This window comes from Emydura macquarii, unplaced genomic scaffold (assembly GCF_026122565.2).
Source record: "Emydura macquarii macquarii isolate MOO-44397 ecotype Brisbane River unplaced genomic scaffold, CSIRO-AGI_Emac_v2 contig_1253, whole genome shotgun sequence".
In the NCBI taxonomy this organism is placed as follows: Eukaryota; Metazoa; Chordata; order Testudines; family Chelidae; genus Emydura; species Emydura macquarii.
Window position 1 is genome coordinate 81,557,403 of NW_027131390.1, and position 25,383 is coordinate 81,582,785.

Genomic DNA, 25,383 nt, shown 5'->3' on the forward strand with positions numbered 1-25,383 from the left:
TAGTCTGCCCAAGGCAAGGCTGGCACAGCGGATTTTGTGCTGTCTTGTTGTTAATATCTCTGTCTTAAAGGGACAAGTCAATTTAAAATTTTCATTTTATATCTTATTTAACCTGTTGTTAGAAGTAACACATGCTGACTATAACTGAAAGAGCTTAGAGAAAATGTTTGTTTTTCCATTTAGGCATTTGACAATATTTGTGTGTGATCAGTGTAGCTGTTTATCTTCTATAGATAGTTAAGCACATATACCACAATATGTTCCACATTGCAACACCACAGTGCCTATGTAGACCGCCATTGACTTAGAAACTGACTAGATTTTACACTAAGGAAGCCCCTTTACAACATGTTAAACAAATTATGAAAACACAAGAAAAGTAATTAAACAATTTTGGGTGTGTATGGTTAGCAGTAAATGGATTGGTCCCCATATCCCTCAAGAGTTGTTTTTTTTTTTTAATTGTATGAGACTGGATCGTCAACCATTGATGGTGTAGTGTATTGTGGAATAGGTATTCTTGTGTTCAGTCCTACCCACTAGTTGATGTTCTATCAAGGGTCTATGTTAATGTTGTAATTTTAACATTAAATATTTTTTTAAAGTAAATTAAGTAAAATGCATATTAAATTTTATTTTAAATATATACAGTGTTTGGAATGCCTAATAAATATTATACAAAAATGCCTAATTCAAAGTATTCCTTATTCCTTTAGCTCCTGCAGAACCTTTATTGTGCAAGTTTGCAGATGGAGGACAGAAAAAAAGACAGAATCAGAACAAATACATACAGAATGGGAGAGCATGGCATAGAGAAGGCGAGGTGAGACTTGTAAGTCCTCCCTTCAAGCTTTAATGTGGGTGTATGATAATGAATACTTACGAAAATGATAGGCACATAAGACTTCTTGGCTTGGCCTTTTGGCATATTGAGTGTGCGCCAGCTTTTCTCTCATGCCAGTTTGTAACTTTATAAAATATTTAAATGCATCTTTATTTTTCTAGGATTGGAATATTATAGAGGAGGAATTGGATGGCTTTGAGGATTAGAGTAATAGAAATGGATGAAATTTAATAGTACATGGTCGTGCACGTAGGGACTAATAAGAATTTCTGCTGTAAGTTTGGGGCTCATCATTTGGAACCAACAGAGGAGGAGAAAGACTTAATGTATTTGCTCATAATCGCCCTGTGATTGCCATCTATGTAATGTGGTTGTGAAAAAGGGAAATGTAATTCTAGGATATATCAGGAAAGGTATTTCCAGTAAAGATAGGGAAGTATTAATGCCATTGTACTATATATTGCTAAGACCTCATCTGGAATACTGTGTACATTCTGGTAATCAATGTTGAAGAAAGATTAGTTCAAAATGGAGCAGCTGCAGGGAAGGGCAATCAGGATGAGAAAGAGCCTATCTTGCAAGAGGAGGCTAAAAGAGCTTAGGTTGTTTAGCCTAGTAAATGGAAGGCTGAGAGGGGATATGACTGCTCTCTTATAAATACATCAGGGGACTAAACACCAGGGAGGGAGAAGAGCTATTTAAGCTAAAGGACAATGTTGGCATAAGAACAACAGATGGGATAGAAAATGGCCATGAATAAATTTTAGGCTGGAAATTTAAAAGATTTCTAACTCGCAGAGAAGGGAGATTCTTGAATAGCCTTTCAGTAGGAGTAGTGGGGACAAACAGTCTAACTGGTTATAGGATGGAGCTTGATAAATTTATGAATGGGATTAATATGACAGGGTTGCCTGTGATAGTAGGGGACTAGGCTTGGTGTCTCAGGAAGCCCATTCCACTCCTGTGTCCCTATGTAAGTACAAAAGGTGAAATCTTGTTCTTCTTGAACTCGGTAGAAGTTTTGCAGTTGTCTTCAGGGGGAGCAGGATTTTACCCATAATATGCACTTCCAGTGTAAAACTGCCCAAAAGCATAACTTCAGTCATGTATGACTAAACACTGGAATGGGTTAAGTTGTGTGAATGTTATAAGTTAGTTAGGATTGAAATACAGTACTGTACCTGTTTTACCATATATGGAGAAAAATAAACAAGGGCAGTGCAACGTGTTGGTTTTTTCCCAGTCACGCTGATATCATAGTCGTTCTTAAATTTTCATATCCAAGATAATTCTTTCTTAGGCTTTTACTGTCTTTAGCAAGAGTAAACATTTGAAGCTATGAAAATGTTCACATACATCTTCTGAAGAACAGTTCTCCACATTCATTTTTATAATTAATGAATTGAAGGCAACACCCTAGTTTAATCATGCTTGTGCCCAGCCCCCTACATAACCCTTTTCCTCAATTTTTCAGATACTGCATTTCTCTCTTCGTACAGAAACTCTGTATTCTGAGCCAGCAGTATAGTTCTGTGACTCCTTTTATTATGTAATTACTTTTGTACTACCTTCACCTCGGTGTAGAAAAATAAAACATCACTGATCAAATTTTCACTAAAGAATAATACATTTAAAGAAGGATTTATGTAAACAATTTCTAAAATAGAATTTTGTTAACTCTTCCATTATATACATCTATATGTATGTATTTTTTTCCCTTTAAAGGCTGGAATGACGCTTACTTACGATCCAACTACAGCTGCTTTACAAAATGGGTACGTCAAGTGGTGACACTAAACAAAAGAATTTTCTGCATTATGAAAGATGCGTAGAGTTATTACATTTGTAGGGTTTAATAATTTTTCATGTATTTTGTAGATTTTATCCTTCACCATACAGTATTGCAACAAACAGGATGATCACTCAAACATCTATTACGCCATATATTGCTTCTCCAGTTTCTACGTACCAGGTTTGTACTTAGAGCTCAGTCACTGAAGTGATTCACATGGACTGATGTTTGTTTATTGGTAGCTACCTCTGGTTTTATGGGTCTCTACAAAAATGCTAAACTTAAATGAAATAGCAATAAAATTCCATATGAATTGTTAAGGATGCTTGTTTAGAAGTGCTGCTTGTTTTATGTAGCACAGCAATGTGATTAGATGTATGGAATCTTGCAAAATAAAGGCTGTGGTTTGTGGTTACAGCTAAGGTATTTGTTGGCCACTTGCAGATTTCATATACAGTTCTCTGTTGTTCTCCCTGGCAGTTAGTTTAATCCTTTTCAGGTCTGTGGTGTATTTGTAAGAGAATACCTTTATTTAAACTGTCTTAGGTTTGGTGGTTTGGCTTTTGATTGAAGGTTTGCCCATGCTCTTTGGGCTTCCTTTAGGCATAAGGAGTTCTGAGAAGAGATTAGATCCTCACTACATCCTAGGGCAGAAAGCTAGAAGAAGAGTGCAAATGGCCTGGAGAAAATCATGGGCAGCCATGGGGTCAAGTACAAATATTTTCACATATGAGCAAAACTTCCTGTGGCCTAAAAGTGCCTTTTAAACCAGAAGTTACTTTGGTATCATAAGGACTGTAAAGCTAAGAGTACTCAGTGCACACTTCGGAATCTCGGAGGCCAATCCAAAGCACACTGAAGTCAATAGGAGTCTGTCCTTTGACTTGAGCAGGCACTGAAGCATAAGCAACTGGCATGAGTAATTCTGCATCCCATTACAGGAAGCTTACAAACAATTTAATATGCTGATAAATGATGCAGGCGAAGCAGTTCACACCTTTGAGAAATGTTCATTTTTTAAATACCAGTCTGGTCTTCTGTATTTCCATTTATTGAAAGTCAGAATTTACTGCTTCTAATTCAGTAGCATTAGGCAAAGGCTGACTTGCCACACCACAGCTTAAAGGGACATTTAGCTATTACTGTTTGCCGTGTTGGGCCCAAGATATTAGAGAAACAAGGTGGGTGAGGTAATTTATTGGTCTGAAGAAGAGCTTTGCGTAAACTGAAAAGCTTGTTTCTTTCTCCAGCAGATGTTGGTGTAATAAAAGATATTACATCTTGTCGCTCTAATTTAGCTATTATTGGCCTTTTACTTAATAAATGAGAGATTCAAAGGCAACGTAGATTTGATCAAAGACTAAACCAAGGGGGTAAAAAATCCTAACATATGCAATGCCAAAGATTTTGTTTTTGTTAAATTTAGCAAATACCTCCAATTTCCTAGGATAAAACTGTGTTTAAGGGCCAAACTGTACCATTTGTGCAGAACAGGTGAAATACAACCCCACACAGGGAGTCAGCATGAGACCTGTGTGTCCCTCTAGTCCCACTTAAGGCCTATATTATCCCCTTGTAGAAACTTCCATATGGTTCAGAAGCCCCAGATGAGGGAAGTGAAAGAAAATTAGTCTTGTTAATCTGTGCTTCCATTACCTATTGAAATTTGGTCAGCCTGAAGAGGCCGTTATGGTACTGCCTTGATATTCTTCAGTAAATCCCAAGAATTATTATAAGCTTCCACCCTACCTCTCCTCTGCCCTGTAAAATCCCAGTGATTTTAGTTTTTATTCCATGTTAAAAACACAAAGTGAATCTTCGTTAGACTCTCTCTGTCCGTCAGGAAATCTCTCAGATTCTTTTGTTTGTTGCATATGAAAACTGGAGTTTGGCATGGAAACACTGAGAAGTTTCTTGTGAATAAAATGCAGGCTTTCTAGGCTATTTCCCATTCAAATGTGCAGCATATGGTATTGCATGTTTCCAAATATCCATTACCAGCAGTATTTTTCGACATGTGACACAAGGCTCAGGTTTTAGAGAATGGAACAGTTTAAACACTGTTTATACTGTACTATTTGAAGTGGTTGCATCCTTTTCATTAGAAATGAAAATGAAAGAAAAATTCTGTATAGAAGGAAGCAATTCTTTTCTGGCTAAAAGAGTTTCATAATATGTGTATTAGTCACATCTTAATTACAGATCCATACTTGCTGAACATACAACATCCTATCACTTACACAACCAGAAAGTGCATCATGAAAATGAGACTGTTTTTCCTTGAGGTGCAATAAAACCTGTTCTTAGATTTAGATTTACTGAAGCAGATTTCATAAAGTTTGGTTAGTGTGTGTTTGTACTCTTTGTGCAACTCTGATACACCCAGACAAAAATCAGGAATCAGCAAAGTAGGTCAGTCAAAGCACCAGTCAAATTGCACCAACGGTTTTGACATTAAGAATTCTGGGTTCTTGAATTCCCGAGTCCTCACTCCTGCTCTTCAGTGATTGAAGAGGAAGAGAGTTATTCAATGTGACTCAAAAGGAAAATAAACAGAGAAAGAAGGGCAGGAAATATTGATCCTGCAGACAGTCACCTCAATTCACAACAAAGTCTAACTGCTTCTGCTCCACACAGGGTTCCATGTGAGATGATTCAGGCACCTTGTGGCCCTTAAATCTTCAGCAGCACTAATTAACCTGTTTTGGGTGCACAGAAAATATCTGAAACCTTCCTTACCCTGTGCATAGTTTTTTGGTTGGAGATGTGACGCTTCCGTGTTTCTAGCCTGCCTTCACTTCTCTCACAGCAAAGTCTTTTGTAGAAGCAAGAGTACTTGATGGCCTTTTAAACCAGCCTCTTTCAACTAAAATTAGCAGACTAACTATAACTGTAGCTACAAGAATCTTTTAAAGTTACCCTGCTTCAATTCAGAAAGTCTCAGACAAAGTCAGTCTCAGTTTCTCTGAAAAATCAAAGAGCTGCTTACCGTTGAGGAGAGAGTGCTTATCAGAAACTCACTCTATCTTCCTGTTCTTTGAGAATGCCAAATTCTGTTGGCCTATCAGGAGAAACCCAAGTTTGCTAATCCTTATTCTTGTCTGTGTAACAGGCTGAAGCAGAATTACTGGTATTTTCCCATTGCAAACTGAGCAGAAACTACTGTTAGACTAGCCAGTCCTTTCATTCCAACTCTACTGGAGAGTAAACTCGGAGCAAACAATCATGTGTTTCCTGAGACTCTTTCTGGCTACTTTTCCTATTGGGATTTCCAAGGACACATAGCTATTTCACACTTCAACATGACTGGAAGCTAAATATCTCTGTCCACTGGGATCTTTACAGACTATTCCATGGAGTTTCTAAGACCCGTACTAAAAATTAGATTAAAGTGAATAAAATGTACTGTTTTGAGAGTTGCACATGGTATGTTATGTCCATGTCTTGCCTTCCCATTAGGCTGTTGTTTTACTCCTTTGTATAGAGCTACGGTTTGTAAATAGGATTTTTAATAGGAATCAGTGTTTCCTAGTCCACATCAGATGAAGACTGATTTACATAAGCAGATGAACAAGGGAAGGCTTTTTACTTTATGACTGATAAAATAATCATAATATTTAAAATGGGTGCATTCAAGAAATATAGTGTGATGAAAATAAAATCTTATTTTTTTCTAGGTTCAGAGTCCTTCTTGGATGCAACCTCAACCATATATAATGCAGCACCCTGTAAGTTTTTGTGCTTCCTTCTCCCACTGTCACTCTTTTAGTGTTTGTGTAAATAGAAAACACTTTGCAGTTTTCTGAAGATCTCAAACTGTAGGAAGTAGATCAGTTCTTCTTCAAGTAATTGTCCCTATGAGTGCTCCACATCAGGATGTGCACACACCCATACATTCTTGCGCGGATATTTTGCCAGCAGTGCCTGTGGGTCCACGCCTGCACCCTACACATGCCTCATGCTCTGTGCAAGGATATATAGGGAAGACCAGACCCATTGCAACTTCAGTTCCTTCTCAGTTACCTGCATCTCAAGATGGAATGTTGCTGTGCCCACTTAGCGAGCTGTGCAGCTTGCTAACTTTTTATTTTTCATTTGCTTAGTACAATTCGTGCTTTGAGGGATTCCCCACTCCCTGATTTCAGGCCATATTCCATCTTGGCTCTCTCTTCTGCAGCCTTTCCTTGGGTTGTGCCCAAGACTACAGGCGTCAAACCCTGTCTGACTTGCCACAGATCTTTGCCCTGTAGCGACACATATTCTAGCTATCTCTGCTGCCTTGGGGAGACTCCAGATCCCCTTCAAGTGTAAAATCTGCACTGGATTCAAAAAGCAGATAAAAAAAAAACCTGAGGGAGGATGAACTAAAACTCCTTCTTATAGAATGTTCTCTGAGACTTGTGGGCTCAAAATCCACCCCTCAGCCCCTGTACATCACCTTCAGCTGCTCAGAGCACCCTGGTGACTGTTTCTGTTCTGGTAAGCAAAGACGGGGGGGGCTCTTCAGGTTCTTCCAAAATACCAAAAAAGAAAAAGACCCTTTTCTCCAGAACAAGAAACCAAGAAGAGGGAAAAGTCACCCTCTCAAACTTGTATTAATGAGTCCTCACATCCCAATATGGGTACTGCTGAGGTTTCTACTCCCTCCAGTACTGAGACCCTGGCATTGGCTCAGAAGACCTCACTGAGTACTGATAAACTGTCTAGCAAGCAACCTCAAGTGGCATTAGGGTGACCAGATGTCCCAATTTTATAGGGACAGTCCTGATATTTGGGGCTTTTTCTTATATGGGTGCCTATTAGCTCTCTCCTCCCCCCAACCTCCTGTCCTGTTTTTTCACACTTGCTAGTGATCACCCTAAGTGGCTTCAAGTACTGGACTCAGTGCCTCTGAAGCATAAGTATTTCTCTAACATCAAGGTGTCTAACTCCTTGGTACCGTTTTCCTCAGCTTATGGTGGAAAACGCATGGACCATCCTTCAATATCGTCTCTGGTATTTCCCAACATGCAGACTCCCAAGGAACACTATCCAAACTCCCCAGTACCTGGAAGAACATGAATCCTCTCATTTGAGAGGTACCAGCAAGGATTTCCCTCCAGCACCAGTTTGCCTTCCAGAGTCTACTTACCCTTCCATGACAACTTGACCTCTGATATCATTGTGGTCTCCAGCTATCCACGGGGCTCCTAAACCTCTCTCTGTGGAGGGGTGCTCACTTTCAGGACTTCATAGCTCAGCGCTCATGGATCCCCCAGGAGGCCTTTCTTCATATCAACATTATAGAACTCGAGATAGTACGTTTTGCTTGCCCTCACTTCCTACCCTATATCAGGAACTGCTTGGAGTGATGCTGGACAACAGAACAGCAATGTAAATAAATCATAAAGAAGGAGCAAGATCCCAGTTCTTGTGCACATAATCCATAAAACTACGTAACTGGTGCATATCTTAGCACATAGAGATGGCAGCAGTTTATTGACTGGGGCTATAGAACACAGTAGCGGACTCTCTGAGCAGGGTTTTCTGCCACAACCATGAGTGGGAGCTCAGTGATGTAGCATTCCAGATTATTTGCCTTATCTGGGGTCTTCTGGAGATAGATCTCTTCACAATGCCATCCAACGCAAAGTGCCGATGGCTCTATTCAAGAGGACATTGTCGCAACTCACAAGGAGATGCTTTCAGTATCCTTTGGTTTAGTGCATTCCTCTGTGCTTATCCCCAGTGCCATTACTCTTTAAACTCCTGAACAAGCTGAATCAGGGGAGATCAGTGGCTATCCTCATAGCACAATTGTGGTAATTCAAATATGGTACCCAGAGCTCCTCTGACAGTCTCTACATCCATCTCTCTGCCTTCCTTTGTCAGGGAATCAACTCACCCCAGCCTCTTGTGCTTCATTTCAGGCTCTGGCTACTAGATGGCTCTCTGGGGCATAGAACAGGACAGTTCTTCTGAGGTACAGACAGTACAGCTCAGTAGTAGAAAACCCACTACAGAAAATCCTACCTGCAAATCTGAGAACATTTTCAGATCTGGTACTGCCTCTCAAGTCTCGCCTTTTCAATATTCTCAATTACCTGCTAAATTTGAAAATCATGAGTTCAGATAAGATTCCGCTAACTGCCCTTACAGCCTTTCACCCCCACATTGAGATGTTTTCAGTCTTTGCTCACCCATCCACTGCAAGGTTCATTAAAGGCCTGTTTAACCTTTTTCTTATTGTCCGGGAACTAGCTCCTCCATGGGACCTCAACTTAGTTCTCAGTATGCTGAGAAAACTCCATTTGCCTCCTTCATCTATCTCTCAAGACCTCATTCCTTATAGCCATCTCCTCGGCCAAGAGGGTAGAAGAGCTAGGGGCCCTTATGGCTGACCCACCAGAAACAGAGTTTTATTGTAACAAGCTGACATTATTTCCCCCACCCCCATTTCCTTCCTAAGGTATTCTTTAGAGTTCCATGTTAATTAGGACATTCATCTTCCAGTGTTTTACCCCAAGTCTCACTCTTCGAGAGAAGGAGCTAGTCTCCATACACTAGACATAAGAGCTCTTGCTTTTTATTTTGCTTCTTACACGACTAAGACCTAGGGCTTCTCCTAGACTTTTCATATCCATCACGGAATGAATGAAAGGCCACCCGATCTCCATCCAAAGACTGTCTAAGACCTGGTCCACACTCACCTGGCAATTCAGTGGCAGTCAACGGGAGTTAGGCAAACTATGCAGAGTAGCTTGCGTAACTCACGTCAACTGCTGTGCTTCCCTTCTGCGTGCTGTCTACACTGCACTGCGCCAACGGGAACAGCATTCCCGTTGACGCAGCGCTACGCTACTTGACGGGGTGGTTTTACTCAGTCGACTTCCTGATCGATTGAGCGGTCAGAGTAGACCTGCTCAATCGATCCAGAAAGATGGATCTGGCAGCGGCAAATTTGCTGCCGTCAGTATAGACATGGCCTAAGTGGCTGTCAGGATGCATATTAATCTGTTACGAAGCCTTGGGGGGGTGCATCCAACTCTTAAAGTGATTGCTCATTCCACCAGACTGCAGCATACCTCTGTAGCCTTACTGAAGAAGGGACACATCTTGGACATTTGCAAATCTGCCACCTGTCATCAATGCATACTTTTTCCCAGCACAGTTTTCTTGTGCATGCTTTCAGAGCTGATATATTACCTGCCCTCCTTCCCCTCTGCTCTGGAATCATTCTTGAATTTTGGGGTTGAGAAGGAACTGAAGCAGTGGTAGGTCCACTCTCACGTATATCCTCACACTGGAGTGCAAGGATGCATAAGGGGCAGGTCTGGAGCCAGGGTACTGCTGATAAAATCTAATCAAGAGTGCATGGTTGTGCACACATCCTGAAGTGGAGCACTGATAGGGGCAAAACATCTCAAAGAATTCCAGTTTTTGTACAAGGTAAGTAACCTCCCCTTCCCATAACTTGTTCTGGATTTTGGTGATTCCACCATGGGACACGGTCTGCTAAGAAGGAGGGGAGAGGAGGTGATCAGTTGGAACTGGACTCGGTCATGTGCTTATGTTTTTGTCTCTGGGCATGTGCACTGCTTCCTCAGGCCTAACCTAACCTCAGCCTAGTGGTTAGGAAACTCACCTGGGATGTGGAAGACTTGTTCAATTCCTCTCCACTCCCAACTGATAAGGAGAGAGAACTAGAATCTCTCAAGTGAGTGCCCTAACCACTAGAAGACTACAGAGTCATTCTCACATTCTTTTGTCATTTTGAAGAGGGAAAGATAGGAAGGAAAGGGACACAGGTGGTGTGTTCAGGAAGGCAAGTTGATGAGGATAACTATATTTATCCTCAGTGCTATTTCCTGAGGGATAAGTACATCCTTTTTATAGGTTGCTGAGAGACAGAACACTTTACAAACATATATATATAGTGACATATCCCTTATGGTGATAATATCCTTGTGATAAATTGCAGAACCAATTTTAAAAATGCTTTAGAGCAGATCTAAAATAATTCAGGCCACCTATTTTACAGAAGCAAAATATATGGTGTGATATAAACAGGTTTATGGGCACTCACTGAGTTGGCTTCCCCACTCATGAATAATTCAGGTCACCCCACATTCATGGCTATGATATTTTTACATCACACAGTCATGTATTCTTTATATATAATCTGCCCATTATATTTCCCCCCTCATCAGTACCATTGCACATCAAAGTGACTGAGTTCATTGGTACTGACATTATATATAAAGACTCATGCTTTAATATATGCAGTGCCATGGCTGACAAACAAGTATATTTTCAAATCTAGCAAGGAAATTGCCTTGACATACATTTTTCAGCCTGCATAAGGAGGTTAATTAAAGTCTTTTTGGCAAAGTGCTTTCTGGATGTGCAAGCAAAAAAGTTGGTTTTGAACACTTACATCCTTTCAACATGCACAGCTGATAAATATTTTTCCGAGTGTGTCATTTATGGAGAAATGGACGTGATTGATATTATTTACACCCTTACTCAGTATAGAGTTCTGAAATTATAAACAAGGAAGAAAGCCTGTAAATTATGCTGTGGGTTAATGGGATTAATGGGTTATCATGCTATTAGGGATATTCCATTTACAGGTGTTTAATTCTAGTTATTATATAGGTGAAATGAAAGATCTAGATTCCTGATTTCTCAGTTTTGGTCTTCGGCCTGTGCGGAAACTTGTATTCTCTCATTCATTTGCTTTGCAGAAAAGCTTGCAGTCTGCAGAACAGGAAATTCTTGCAGTGTTTGTGCCTGTGACTCATTTCATCTACACTGATCACATGGTTTTTCTTCTAACTACACTCAGTACTTTACAAAAAAAAAAAGACCTGCTGTAAAAGGAATAAATTATTCATTCAAAAACATGGACTTTCAGTATGCTGTAATTATTCCTATTAATTTTCAGCTAACCCAATTTTCAGTCACTCACCTGCATATAAAACATACAACACCTTAATGTGTAAATAAGCCCTGTCTGTACTGATGCATCTAAATTAACCTTCATGCATTCTTAAGGGCTTTGCAAGCACCTGTACAGCAACTGAACATTTGGCAGCTTCAGGTGCTTAAAAACTATGTCCACTGTGCATATGACGATGGAGAGATGTGACACAAATGTGGTAATTCCATCATGGTAGATAGACTTTCTACAGAAGAAATGGTACTTACAGTGTTTTGCCAACATAGCCCTCTGGCACTCGTGGCCAAGTGAAACTGTCACTTCCCTGATTAAAAGGTATAGGGTATGAAACTTGCGCAGTCAGTTGAGGGAGTGCATCATTTGTTGTTGCTGAGGCCAATATTCTCTCTGTCAGACAGTGGCACATGAAATATTTGCAAATCTATCCATTGTACTGCAAAATAAACTTGCACTTTTGTTAGGTAGTTAAGAAATTACTCAGTTTACAAATGCAGATTGGTGTATGTGTAAATCAGGTAGTTAACTATAAAATGAAGTAAAGTCCCTAGGATCTCTGAGACTAGCTGGTATCCAGACTCATTGTTGTGGGTTAGAGAAAATCTTTCTGGTATACACTCTTGCAATTAAAACCCATGTTTACATGCCTGAGCCAAAAGAGAAGTGTAATTAAAATCTGGACTGTCTCTTTCTTAAACTTTTTTCTCTCCTGTAGGGTGCTGTATTGACTCCCTCCATGGACCACACCATGTCACTACAGCCTGCATCGATGATAAGCCCTCTGACACAGCAGATGAGTCACCTTTCATTAGGCAGTACTGGAACAGTATGTGACGATTTAATATAAAGCACAGCATATACAAAGAGAAAATGTGTGTTGATTACAATATCTGTGCAATTTACATGAAAACCAGCTCATTGAGTGTTTTCCCCCTCAAATTAAAATGTAAATGGCTGTTTCCACATTTCAATACAAATTCTTTAGGGCAGAAGAGTGATCAGACAGTCTAGTGTACTAATGTGAAATGCATTCCAAATACAACAAAAGCAGATGAAAGTAGCTTAGTTTAAGCAATTTTAATTCTAGAACTGGACTTGAAGCTGAAACAATAGTGCTGAGTTTACTCTGCAGAGTTTAGTGTTGTAAGTAAAATTATTTGATTCACATATAATTGTCTGATACGAAGACATTTGAACTGCTAAAAACCTTTTTACATCTATATGTTAAATTTTATGCAGTGTTATATCTAGAATACCAGATGGTAGTTTGACATAGAGACGTATTTATACCAATTTATTTCATATAGATGATTGAAGAGACTCATCTGATGGTAACTTTTGCTCATTATTGACTTGAGCTAGATTTGAACCACTGACGTAATGGAATACCATGAGCTTCCTAGTTTAAACTGTATTCTTTGTGGAAATAAATACACTATATTAATAAAAATACCTGGCATACTTTAATTAGATAAAGCCTGGCCTCCGTCACTGTATTTTCTTGACACCTCTCAAACATAAATGCATTTATCCTCATAACACCTCTGCATAGCAGAGAAATATTATCTCCAGTGTTCACAGATGTGAAATTGAGGCACAGAGAGTTAAGAGCCTTGTTCAAAGTCAGACAGTGTATGGCAGAACAAGAAATTGACCCAGATTTCCTGTCACAGTCCAGTTCCTTAACCATAAGATCATCCTTCCTCTTTGGGGTACATACTGTTAAGAAAAAGGCGCAGACTGGAATTTATATGAAAGGAAAATACTTAAACTCTTTGTCTCTGAAGGCCAAAGCTGAGTCTGTATAACAACACCGCTGGGTGGAATACACCTCACCTTTCTGCACTGGTGATTGATTTTAGTTAAAGCTTGCTTTGAATCCTCTTCCCTACCAGAGCACTCAAATATGTATTTTTTAAAAATCCTTATGGGTTCTGATATATTCTGAATATTCTTAGGTGTTCGTCAGATTTTATTTTAGCTGAGTGTATTGTCTCTGTCTTTTTAGTACATGCCTGCCACAACAGCTATGCAAGGAGCCTACATACCCCAGTATACACATGTTCAGACAGCAGCTGTTCCTGTTGAGGTTGGTAAATTTTATAAGAGGCAGGATATTACAGCCACAATTGTTGCATGTGTTTTTTTCAGGCAAAAAAACACACAGATGAAAACTTTACATTATGTATGACCTTTGAGTACAAATGGAGTTTAATAAAACTACCACACTGTCATTATTTTCATCTAATAAATGTACTGCGCCAATATGAACTTCCAGTAGATAGTTCTTCCATCCAAGCAGCGACCCAGCCCAGCTCTGCTTAGCTTGTGAGATGTGATTGCTTGTTGCAGGTCCAGGTGAGCTGTTCTTTTGTCTGTTCTTAGTCTCTCCTTGGGCACTTTTTCCCAGTTGCAGGCCTGTAACTCTCTCAGGGTGGAATCCCACAATTTACACTACTCCTGTCCACCAATCATGTCCTCAGCAGGTCCCCTGCTTAGACTTCTGACTGGGAGCCTGTGACCAGTATGAAAAAAGTATTGACAGAGAATAGCTTGTTCAAAACAAAGTATTATCCATGAGAAGGAAAAGGATTAAAGAACAAAATGCCTATATGCGTATTACCTTACATAAACCTTAGCATTTCCTTGCAAATTTAGATAGGCCCCACTTATCCCAAACATCCCCAACATTGGGGCTGGACAAGGCAAATTACAGTACACTCCTGCAGTCAGCCTCTCATTCACTAGTCTGTTTATTTTATCTCCCTCTTCCCACAGTCCCAAGTTCACGGGCCATCTTTTATCCGTTTCAGAGTCTTTGTCCTGAGACTCTTGACCCTGGTCAGCATGATTTACGCATCTCCGCAAATGGGTCAGAGGCAGACTTCCAATGACGGATTCACTGTATTGGTCTTCTCAGTACCAGCAGTTGAATTATGCAGTGTTGTTGTAGCTGTGTAGGTCCCAGGATATTGGAGAGACAAGGTGGGTGAGGTTATATCTTTTATTGGACCAACTTCTAAAGAAGAGCTCTGTGTAAGCTTGAAAGCTTGTCTCTCTCACCATCAGAAGTTGGTTCAATAAAAGATGCTACCTCAACTATTTTGTGTCTAGCAGTTAAATTAGTCATTGCCTGGTTACTGGGGTATGTGTTGAGAGCACCTGCTGAATTAACCCTTAGTGTTCCATAGAGACAGCCACACTACAATAGTCCAGCCGATAGACACAGAGTTTATAGGAATACAGAAGTCTCCTGTGTTCTTCACACTGACTCCCAGCACAAAGATGGTGACTTGTAGTGGTCTATAGCAAATATGTTAGAATTTATTCACTCTTTTTTTTATATATGTTTGTGCAGTTCTATTCGGTTCATCACATCACATTGTCTAGTTATCACTATAGCAATTTAAAAAATAGAATATGCACTTGATCATTTTATATTTCATTAGATCTTCCATTATAAATAAAAATGAAGACCAAGTTGACTAATGATTTTTGGATGCATCAGATTTTGGGTGCCCAACTTGAGAAACCTTAGAGAGGTGCCTGATTTTTTACAAAGAGGGAGGGAGACGGTGCTTAACACTTTCTGAAAGTCAGGCCAAGTCAAGTCTCTCAGGTTGCACAACAGAATACAGAGGCATCCAAAATCTCTATCATTTTGGAAAATGTAGGCTCTAGCTAGTATTGCCAGACACCATGTCTCAACCCTTTTTTCCTCTTTTACAGGAAGCTAGTGGTCAACAGCAGGTTACAGTAGAGACGTCCAGTGATCATTCTCCATATACGTATCAGCAAAACAAATAACTGAGGTAGGTGCTTTTCATGTTACTCTGAAAAGGATATGAATTCAAAACTAAATGTACAATATACTGCAGTTTACAACAATTATATAATCTAAATAAAACTGCTAATAATTCAGGGCCAGAGTCTGAAGTCAATTTGCGTTTTGCCAGAGTAAGAAATTAGAAAAAAATGGAGTAAAGGCTTCAGGATTAGGCCCTTAATGAATTATCTGTAATAATTTATTAGTAGTTTCTTTGTTGCATGATTGCACCCCATTCTGCCTTAACTCGTTCACCTTGAGGTGTCAGTGCTTTGCTTCAGACTACAGACTTGTGCAAAGAACAGTTTGAATTCCAGCACTAAAAAAAAGGGAGGGGGATACCAGGTTTGGAAGTGGCTTTCCCACAAAGGAGCAATGCCACCCCAGCGGGATGATGCAGTGGAATCTCCTCAAGGAAATCCTTGTTGAGTTTCACTTGTAAATATTCCCCTTCCACGTCTTTTACCGCAGAAAGAAACAGACTGGTCAACAAAGTGTTAGTCCTGGTTTAAATTTTCTCAGTGTTAGTTACCCTTTTCCTTTTCATAGAGCATGTTTCATTTGCTTTCCTTGTTAAGTCGCTCATTTGCTTGGATTGGAATCCCTTCCATGTAGCACTGCTTTTTATTGCTTGCCATCTTTAGTGTTATTTGCATCCACAATTTCCCCAGCATTCTATTTTTTTCTTTCCATCCTTCCAAGACCTAAGCTCCTGGAATTCAGTTCTTCTCTGCTATGTCTTCCCCTCAACCATGGTAAACCATACATTTCAGTTGCATAAATTTTTGTAAAGTTTTGTAAGACTTCACATTGAAAGAACTTTATTAATACACTAGAAAGTGTATCTCCTGGTGCATTGTTTCTGTGCCCTGAAAGGTTCATAAAAGCTCATTTCTGTAGCTCTCATTACACAGGTTTATTAGAAACCTCCCTGAACACAGAAAGCACTAGCAGTTTTATGATTGTTCAGTTTCTGCACATATGACCCTTTCCTTCTGAACTATATCTTGTTTTACTAGTGCACATTCACATATGTGCTGATACATACATATCTGAGTTACCTTTGCTTTTCCAGGTCAAGATTGTTATGTGGTAACGGGTAACACTGCTCTCATCCCAAGTATTCAGATAAGAATTTCTTATACACTCTAGTCTAAAAATTGTCATAGAATCAAATTGGGTAGTCCATTTTCTCTGATGCCACATGCCACATAATAGTGAACTTGCCTGTGTGTTTGTAACGTGCACATCCCCATTCTTCCTCATGGGGATGAGGGGCCTGCATCCTACACTTCCCGATTACCCAGGCACATCCTGTAAACTGTTACTGCACCATGGTCCCTGCATGCTTCCAGTTCAGGGCATCTGGCTTGTGGATCATATCAGTTCAGATGCATGGCCTTGCCCGAAGCCATTTCTGTGGGCCTGTGGAGATTGCTGCTGCTTCCAGGCAGTGATCCATGGCACCACAGGGAACCAAAGTCCTGCTCTTCATATCCTGCCCCTACCAACAGATCAGTATCATCTCCATTGCTTTGTGACCTTGCATGTTCACAGAGCAGAGGGGACAGCATTTGGCCCCTTGAAGAAATGATAAATCTACTACCTAGTTTCTCTGAGGCATATTATAGTAATCACAGTTGGAAACGCTGAACAAGCCCCTTAAAAATCAATATTGCAGGCATGTAATGTCGTAGGAAGCATTATTATCAGTGTTTACATGCACTGAGAGTCAATATGGTTCCTATAAGTAATGAATGGTAGAGCGGAGAGGGGTGTTAATATTATTAAACTGAATCTGCAAAATAATGTTCCTCCCCATGAATGTACCAAGAGTAGTTGCCATTTAAAACAACAACAAAACCTCAGCATTTGACACACAGTTATTTCCCATTCTAAGTGTAGGGAAAACTTAGTGTCTCAGATACAGTGATGTTGTTACTCTTGGTAAATGCTGACTTTTTAAATGGTGGCCACTCTTTTCTGATGGTCATAATGCATTTTTAAGAATGTTATGATAAATGTCAATGTCGAGGCCCTTTTAAATAAGTAATAAGTGACAGCTAGAATGTTACACTAGCTAGTGCAATTGATCAGAGATATATTGTGCTTCTCCTTCAACAGCCCTCTCTGATACTAAGTGTTACAGCACCTTCCCTAAAAGTTACCAGTGTTTTTAAAAGGCATTTTGACACTTTAAGATAAGGCCTTTATTATAATGGTTGTGGTACTCATGAAAATGCAATCTCTCAAATAATGGACTTGATCTTGTTTTGGGATACATGACCATGAGCTGAAGATCTTTAAGAACTAGCTATAATATTTTTGCATTAGCTCAGTACCCATAGCAGTGTAAACTCTCTATGTATGGGGCTGCTCCAGTGTCCATTGAAATTTAGTGAAAAGGTTTCCAGCAACTTCAATGAGCATTGGATCAAGCCTTGTAAGCATAGGATTGAGCTCACTCCCTTCACTTGTTGTGCCAAGTAGTCAATTTAAAAAAAAAGAAAGCACAGAAAATCAGTAGATTGAGTGCAAGATCTCTCTAGCCTAGGCAATCAGCAAGCCGAACTCCCAGTGGGGACTCAGTGGGGTTGTATGTGAGGAAAAAAATACAGGATAGGCGCTTTGCCAAATTACAGCTTATCTGGGCAGGTGCTGAGCATTCTCAACTCCCAGGGCACTTGGCACCTCCCTGATCAGTTGTCAAGTATGCACATGGGCTCACTTGGTTGCTTCAAAACTATGAGGTAAGAAACAATTTAGTTCATAGATACCTACAGTGGAAGACTAAATGCAAAAATAACTCTGCTCTAGTTTTGCCTTTTCTCTGTTGCAGATATCCAATGTTGCTCTTGCCTGGAGAATGGTGCAAAGGCTGAAACAATCATGGATTTTACTGATCAATTGTGCTTTAGGAATTATTGACAGTTTTGCACAGGTTCTTGAAAACGTTATTTATAATGAAATCAACTAAAACTATTTTTGCTATAAGTTCTATAAGGTGCATAAAAAATCCTTAAATTCATCTAGTAGCTGTTCCTGTGAACAGGTTTATTTTAGTAAGAAAATTTTTATCAAGTGTTATGACGCAGTTTTTTTTTCAAATTTCTGGGTATGCACAGATGACCACGAAGACTTACTCACGTGCATGACAGAATTTGCTTTTTGGTTTATTTTTTGTTTTTGTTTTTGTTTCTTTTGTTTTTTTATTGTATGAAATGGGTTTTCTGAAGTTTAAAATAGTAAAACATCGAAGATGATGTTCTGTGCTTGCAGTATGTGAGTGTTGCTACAGTGCAGTGTTGCAATTAGTGTCTGTTCTCTTAGCTTTTCGTTTTTCTTTGAACGTAGTGTGAAGTGTCTTATCCTTTTCTATAAATTCCAATTTGCCTTAAATCTTTCATGCTGTAGCTGTTTCAGTAAGTAGTCCAAACTAATGGTGTAGAATGCTTTGACCAAATGAGCTGGTCTATTATGCCTTGTAAAACAGCAGCATAGGGCTTTTAAAAGGTAGTCAATAAAAATTGCAGAAAATTTGGCTTTTTTAATGTGTAGTAGGTGTTTTTAATGATTTTTCACATAATATGTAAGGTAGTGAAATGCAAAGGGGAAAAACGTTTTGTGTGAAACACATTTTCTGACGGGGGGAATTTTAATAGGATAAATTGTTTGTAAGGCCATATGCCAATAGTTTCCTCTGATAGTTTGAATGATTTAGGAATTCTGCTGTATGGCGCAATGTAAAATCTTTTTTTTGCCTTTTTCAGAAACTAACTTGATGTTCTAGTTTTAGTGTAGGTAGAGTGGGATTTTTGGGGTGGGATATCACAGAATGTTTTTGTCCTTCCTTTATACTAATGATAGTGCTTTAGAATGATGATTGTGCTGAGACCTAGCAAACAGAAAAGTTGCTATTACAGCAAAATGGCAAAAGCTAAGGACTTGTTTTCAAACATAAGCTGAGATTTAAGTAGAAGCATAATTGATTGGATACTAGCTCTCTATAGTAGGTAAATAAAAATAAAAAGACTTGGCACTTTTAAAGGTAACTTTACCAAAGAACAAAGAGCCAGTAACCAATAATTCTGATTTGTCTCAGCATTACGTCTTCTGTATTCTTTATTTTTGCCGGACCAGTTTGCGGTTAGGAGAATGTGCCTTTTTTTGTACATTTAGGTTTTATAATTTTAATTGACGTATGGACACAAAAAAGCATGAAGGAAGACTTGGATCCAAGCAGTGCCACACTTTACATCATCACTACAAGTGTTAAGTGTAAAGAAAACCAATTTTGAAACTATGAAATTCCTGATACATAAATACACAGTTATTTGTATTTTACCTATTAGATCACTCACTGCTATTAAAGCTCTTTTATGACGATTGCGTATGTTTTCAATCAAATGGGAAATTAAGTTGTCTTCCAAGACTGTGTACTTGTCTGGTCAGCTGTATATGATCAGTTATCTACCTCAGAGTTCATTTCTTTTTGTATTGGGACAGGTTGCTGGCCCTCCCTGTTTCCACAGACCAAATCATCCTAGTTCAGGAGCTAGGCACTAAGCAGTGACTTCATTCAAGTATTTGTAGTTTTTAAAGTGTGTGCGTATTGGAGTATAGAGGTCAGTGACATTTCATAGTTTCAAAAGTAAATTGCTGCTCTGAGAAGTGTAGATTCTAGTGAATTACATAGTCATAAGAGATGTTTGTTTTTTCTTTTTTTTAAAAAAAAAAAAAGTTGTGGTATTATTGGTTCTATGCTCCCTGGAATATTACTGCTTTGTAAAAGTCCAGACTTCCTGCAGCACCTTCCCTGTATCTGGTATATTGCCATACTTGGATCTCTCATTACTTGATATTTTTTTGCATTAGTTAAAATTGCAATATGATAGCTGTGTTAGAGGGAGGGAAGAGCTGCTGCTAGAAATGTCTGAACTAAGTGCCATACTCATTTCTGGGTAAGATTTGGGAAATTTAACCTCTGTACATAAAGAAATAATCAGTTACTTAAACATCACATAGTAGTCAGCCATTAAATTATAAAAAAAATTAATTTATGAAGAAAGACCTTTTGTACAGATTGAAAAAAAAAAAAGATTTTCATAGAGATATCTATATGATCAAGAGAGTTAATTTTTTATGTTTGTTTTTCTAGTGCCACAAACTTGCCAGTGGTAACTTATTTGTCCGGTTCAAGATAACTCTGTAGTTTTGTTTCATAGGACTGTTAAATGCCAAAAGACATTTTTGAACTGTACATTTGATTAGAGTGTTAGCTTTTTTCTGTTTTATTTCTTTTGAAAACTTTTGAATAAAAAAGATCCAAAAAAGAAAATGCCTTGTTTCTCTTCAGTTCTAACTATATCTGGTGGATGGACAGGCTCCAAACAGATTATGGTGAAACTTTGGTGTTTCTTCATTTTGAAATGCTCAAAATTGGATTCTGCTTTTCGGAAACTCCCCTTTCCCTCCCTTCCCCCTGAATGTTTCATTAAAATTAAATTTTAACTTTCTCAAACTACAAGTCATTTATTGTTCTTTAAGAGAAAACAGGAAATTATAGTTAAAACAGTTGTTATATCAAATAACTGATTTGAATGCAAAAGCTGTGCCCTTTTTTGCCTCAGTCCAGCTCCACACATGTAATAGTAAACTCAGGCCCATCTTTCTCCGTAGGAAGTCTGCAAGCAACATGGGATTTAACAGTTACAGTGACTAGCATCACACTGCTGCATAAAAGTGCTTTGCCAGTACCAACTGCCGTGAATCAAATTGCCTTGAGAAGTGCAATCCCAGTGAATTTCACTCAGAGCATAAGCATCACTTTAGTGCAATTGTGTGATGTTAATTGGTCACCTTCAGTCTCGGTCTGAAAGAGAGATGGAAAAAGAAAACATACAGATGGACCCAAACTGATGTTTTAAAGACATTTCTCCCTAATTGTGCTATCTGTAGCAAGAGATGCTGTTGCATATGTTGTGTATGCTGTCCTGCTCCAGAGTTAAGCTTTCTAAAACAAATAACTTACACTAAAATATCAAAAACTGTTTTCCCCCACCAAAGATTAAACAGTCAAATATCCAAAATATAGCTATTTCTGGGATGTCGTAGATATGGTGTGAAGCAGACAGAGTCATGCTGTAGCCATTTTTGTTACTTTCCCTCTCCTTGGAAACATCCTTGGGTTTTTTATTTATTTATTTATTTAAATAAGGAAGAGCTTAGCCTGTAACGCCACCATAGAAAACTTCCTGTGTCAGGTACTTTTTGAGAAGCAGCTCTTAAGGCTAGGTTGTGTACCACGCTCCCAAACAGATGTAGTGGCATCCAGGATTGCTGATAGCATGATTTTTCCCTTGTGGAGCTGATCAAAGGAACTTTGAGTTCCAGTTTGTCACTGGGGTTGGGGGATGGGGACTTAGACTTATATAATAAAGGAACATCCTTGAGTACTAATTCTTCTTGCATAAATGAAAAGATTGAACTATACTGCATACTAATTAAGGATAAATACAATTTAGAGAGATGTGTAAGTGAATGTATGCTGTGTTTACTGCTTTGCCGAGCTGTTCACCTTAACTGTGGTTCAACAATTCACCCATCTAAAATTAAATGGGCATGAAGGTTTACACAGATTTGAGGGACCTTCTTCCTTTTCTCCTCACTATCATTCTCAAGTTAAATGGAATGATTAAGTAGTATTCATATTAAGTAGTATTCATTTATTTTTCTTTGAGTGCTTGCTCATGTCGATTCCAAGTAGGTGTGCATGCACCACCTGCATAGTTTGCTGGAAGGTTTTCCCCTAGTGGAATGGGCAGGGTTGGGCTCTAATGACCCCTCGAGTTACACCCTCAATGCGCCGTATAAAAGGCCCTGCTGATCCTCCGCCTCTTCAATTCCTTCTTATTGCCCATGACAGTCACTGGAACATCACTTCTCTTGCTTTGCAAGCTCTTCCCCAGTAAAATTTCTTTAAGTACCTGTAAATAGTTGATACTTAGTTGTGTTAGTTTTTAGGATAAACATAGTTAGCACCTCCTCACCTCAGGGGCCTGGGAATACCTGGCTTCAAAGCTTGCAGGGCCTGTACGAAACTTATGCCCAGAAATGATCCGCACTCAATGTGCCTCAAGTGCTTGAGAGAGATGCATCAACATTGCAAGATCTGCAGAGGTTTCCGTCCCAGGACCCAAAAGGAAGGAAGCCAGAGATTTAAGTTTTTGCTTACGGAGTCGGCTCTCCGACCTACAGAGCAAAGTCTGGCAGAGCCAAGACTGAGCACTTCAGCATCGGTGCAGAGCGCACCAGCATCACTATGGGATACAGTGCCAAGAAAGGACTCTATGCTTAGAGACTCATGGCACCAATTTTTCGGCATCAAGGGACTCGGCATGTAGCGAAGCATGGCACCTGCTCCCAATCCCCGGTACCATGTAAAAAAAAAAGATGGACAGAAGATGCTCGCCAGTGCTGATGTCATTCGGGTGTAAAGATTCACGCAAAGTGCAATCCACACCGGGCCATGCCAGTCCCAAACCCCCAGGCATGGCACTGTCGACTTCATCCCTGCAGAGGGGCCCATCAAGTCCGGGGCCCTTGGACTCCCCGCCCAGAGAGAGAGGAGGAGTTGCACCTCCCCTCCATGCCAAAGACCTCTGAGGGAATAAGGGAGCTCATCGAAGGCATGACACCATCACCCCCTCCCAGGCGGGAACAGGACCCCAAGAAGAGCTATGGCACCATTTAAGGGCAAACCTGCCATGGTGGCATGGTCACCTTCCCCACAGCACCACTCCCCAGCACCATCTAGCACCGTACCACCATGGTTTCCGGGAGCGAGCAGTTCTCAGACTCCAAGACGGAGTTGTATACCTCAAGGAGGAGCCAACACCACTCGAGCAGACCCTAGAGGGTCAAGGTTGCACACCCCCTTTTGGTGCCATGGCTTCCTCAATGGTAGATGCTGTCTCAGTGGCTATTTTGAACCCCGTGGGCATTCCACCAGATGCAAGGATCCCATTCGGGGAGTTTGCTCTCACTCATCTCCAACATCTGAGCCCGACCATCACATGCTGTCAGGAGTTTGCTGTGTGGCGCCAGGCCAAACACCACTGTTGACCAGGGCACCGAGGACAAGAAAGCTACACTGCATGACCCTTTGGATGCCGAAGGGCAAGAAGGAGGCATGGTGCCCATCAAAGCTTCTTCCTCTTCATCACCAGATGAAGCTGTGGCAGGAGCAGTGGCTGCACTTACGGCTGACGGCAGCAAGGCTCACCAGGAGCTGTTTCACAAAGTGGCTCAGAATATGGCACTCCAAGTGGAGGAGATCGCAGAGGGAGCGGACCTCATTGTTGACATCCTTGCCCTGGCAGGTCACTTCAGAGTCGCCCTTCCACTGATAAAGACCATATGGGACACTATATGAGGTCTTTATGGCAAATCCCTGCCTCTCTACCTCCCATGGCAAAGAAGGTACAGAGAAAGTACTTTGTGCCCTGCAAGAGCCATGAATACCTCTATACTCACTCTTCTCCAGGGTCACTTGTGGCAGCGGCCAATGAGCGTGAGAGGCAAGGTGAGTAGGGCCCCATTCCAAAGGCCAAGGATGCTAAGAATTTGGATCTCTTTGCTAGAAAGGTGTACTCTACCGGCGGGGTTCTAACTTCCCATTACGAATCAGCAGGCTATCCTGAGCAGGTACGCATTCAACTCCTGGGAGTCCATGGTCAAATTCATGGAGTCGGTACTACCGGACTCCAAGACTGAATTCACAGCCCTGGTAAAGGAGGGTAAGACTGTGGCGAAGGCCTTAATCCAGATTGACGCTGGATGTGGCAGATGCATCAGCATGGACCATTTCATCTGGTGTAATCATGAGGAGAAGCTCCTGGTTACAAGCCTTAGGCCTCCCTCACAACGTCCAGCTGACAATTCAGTACCTTTTTCTCAACAGACTGACTCTAAACTTGATAGCCTAAAGGACTCCCGGGCTACTCTGAAGTCCCTGGGCCTTCACACACTGGTGCCCCAAAGGAGGTACTTTAAGCATCAGCACATGCCGAGGTTCTACCAACGCCAACCTAGGCAGGACCCTAACCAAAGAAGAGGCAGAAATCACAAAAGGAGGCTACCCCAACCCACTTCCAGCCAGGGTTCTGGACAGGTGAAACAATCCTTCAGTCCCAAGCAAAACTTTTGAGGGTGCGCCCAAGGACAATACACCAAATTATTTTCAGATGGACTATCCCACTTCTACCATGCGTGGTCCCAAATCACGTCAGATCATTGGGTTCTATGCATGGTGAAACTGGGATACTCCAATTTTCTTCCCTTCCACCTTCCAAACCGCCACCCTCCCCATCCCTCTTCCGGAACTCCTCTCACGAGCAACATCTACTACAAGAGGTGCAAGCTCTCATAAGAATAGGAGCAGTGAAAGAAGTTTCTCAGGAACTAAGGGGCAAGAGATTCTATTCCCGTTACTTCCTAATCCCGAAAGCCAAGGGCGGGCTCAGATCCATTCTTGACCTGCAAAACGTCAACAAATCCATGAAGAAGCTGAGATTCTGCATGGTCTCCTTGGCCTCCATTATCCCCTTTCTGGATCTGGGCGATTGATATGCCACCCTCAACATGAGGGGGACATACTCCCACATGACCATCTTTCTGAGATTTCTTCACTTCACAGGAGATTTCTTCACTTTGTAGTCAGTCAGACTCTATTAGTTCACCATTCTGCCCTTCGGACTATCTGCAGCCCCTCACATATTCACCAAGTGTATGTATAGCAGTAGTTGTTGCATTCCTGAGAAAGAAGAAGCTACAAGTATATCCTTACCTTGATAACTGGCTGGTCAAGGGACACACCAGAGCGCCGGTGGAGGCAGACATGAGCCTGACAAGGTCTACCTTTGACAGCTTGGGCCTTATGGTCAACAAACAGAAGTCGACTTTCATGGCCACCCAGAGGATAG

The 25,383-nt window shown here is 40.5% G+C and overlaps 1 protein-coding gene across 3 annotated transcripts in view; it reads left to right on the forward strand.

Moving 5' to 3' along the window:
- RBMS1 (RNA binding motif single stranded interacting protein 1) overlaps positions 1–20,771 on the forward strand; it is a 185,116-nt gene extending 164,345 nt beyond the window's left edge. For 2 of the 3 annotated variants that reach the window (XM_067549374.1, XM_067549376.1), the window contains exons 7-14: positions 717–832; positions 2,570–2,619; positions 2,723–2,816; positions 6,314–6,364; positions 12,290–12,400; positions 13,583–13,663; positions 15,304–15,386; positions 18,240–20,771. In XM_067549374.1, coding sequence (XP_067405475.1) covers positions 717–832; positions 2,570–2,619; positions 2,723–2,816; positions 6,314–6,364; positions 12,290–12,400; positions 13,583–13,663; positions 15,304–15,381 — 581 coding nt within the window. In that variant the 3' untranslated portion in view covers positions 15,382–15,386; positions 18,240–20,771. The remainder of the gene's footprint in view (positions 1–716; positions 833–2,569; positions 2,620–2,722; positions 2,817–6,313; positions 6,365–12,289; positions 12,401–13,582; positions 13,664–15,303; positions 15,387–18,239) is intronic. The other variant, XM_067549375.1, reaches the window with a different exon arrangement.
- The last annotated feature ends 4,612 nt before the right edge of the window (positions 20,772–25,383 follow it).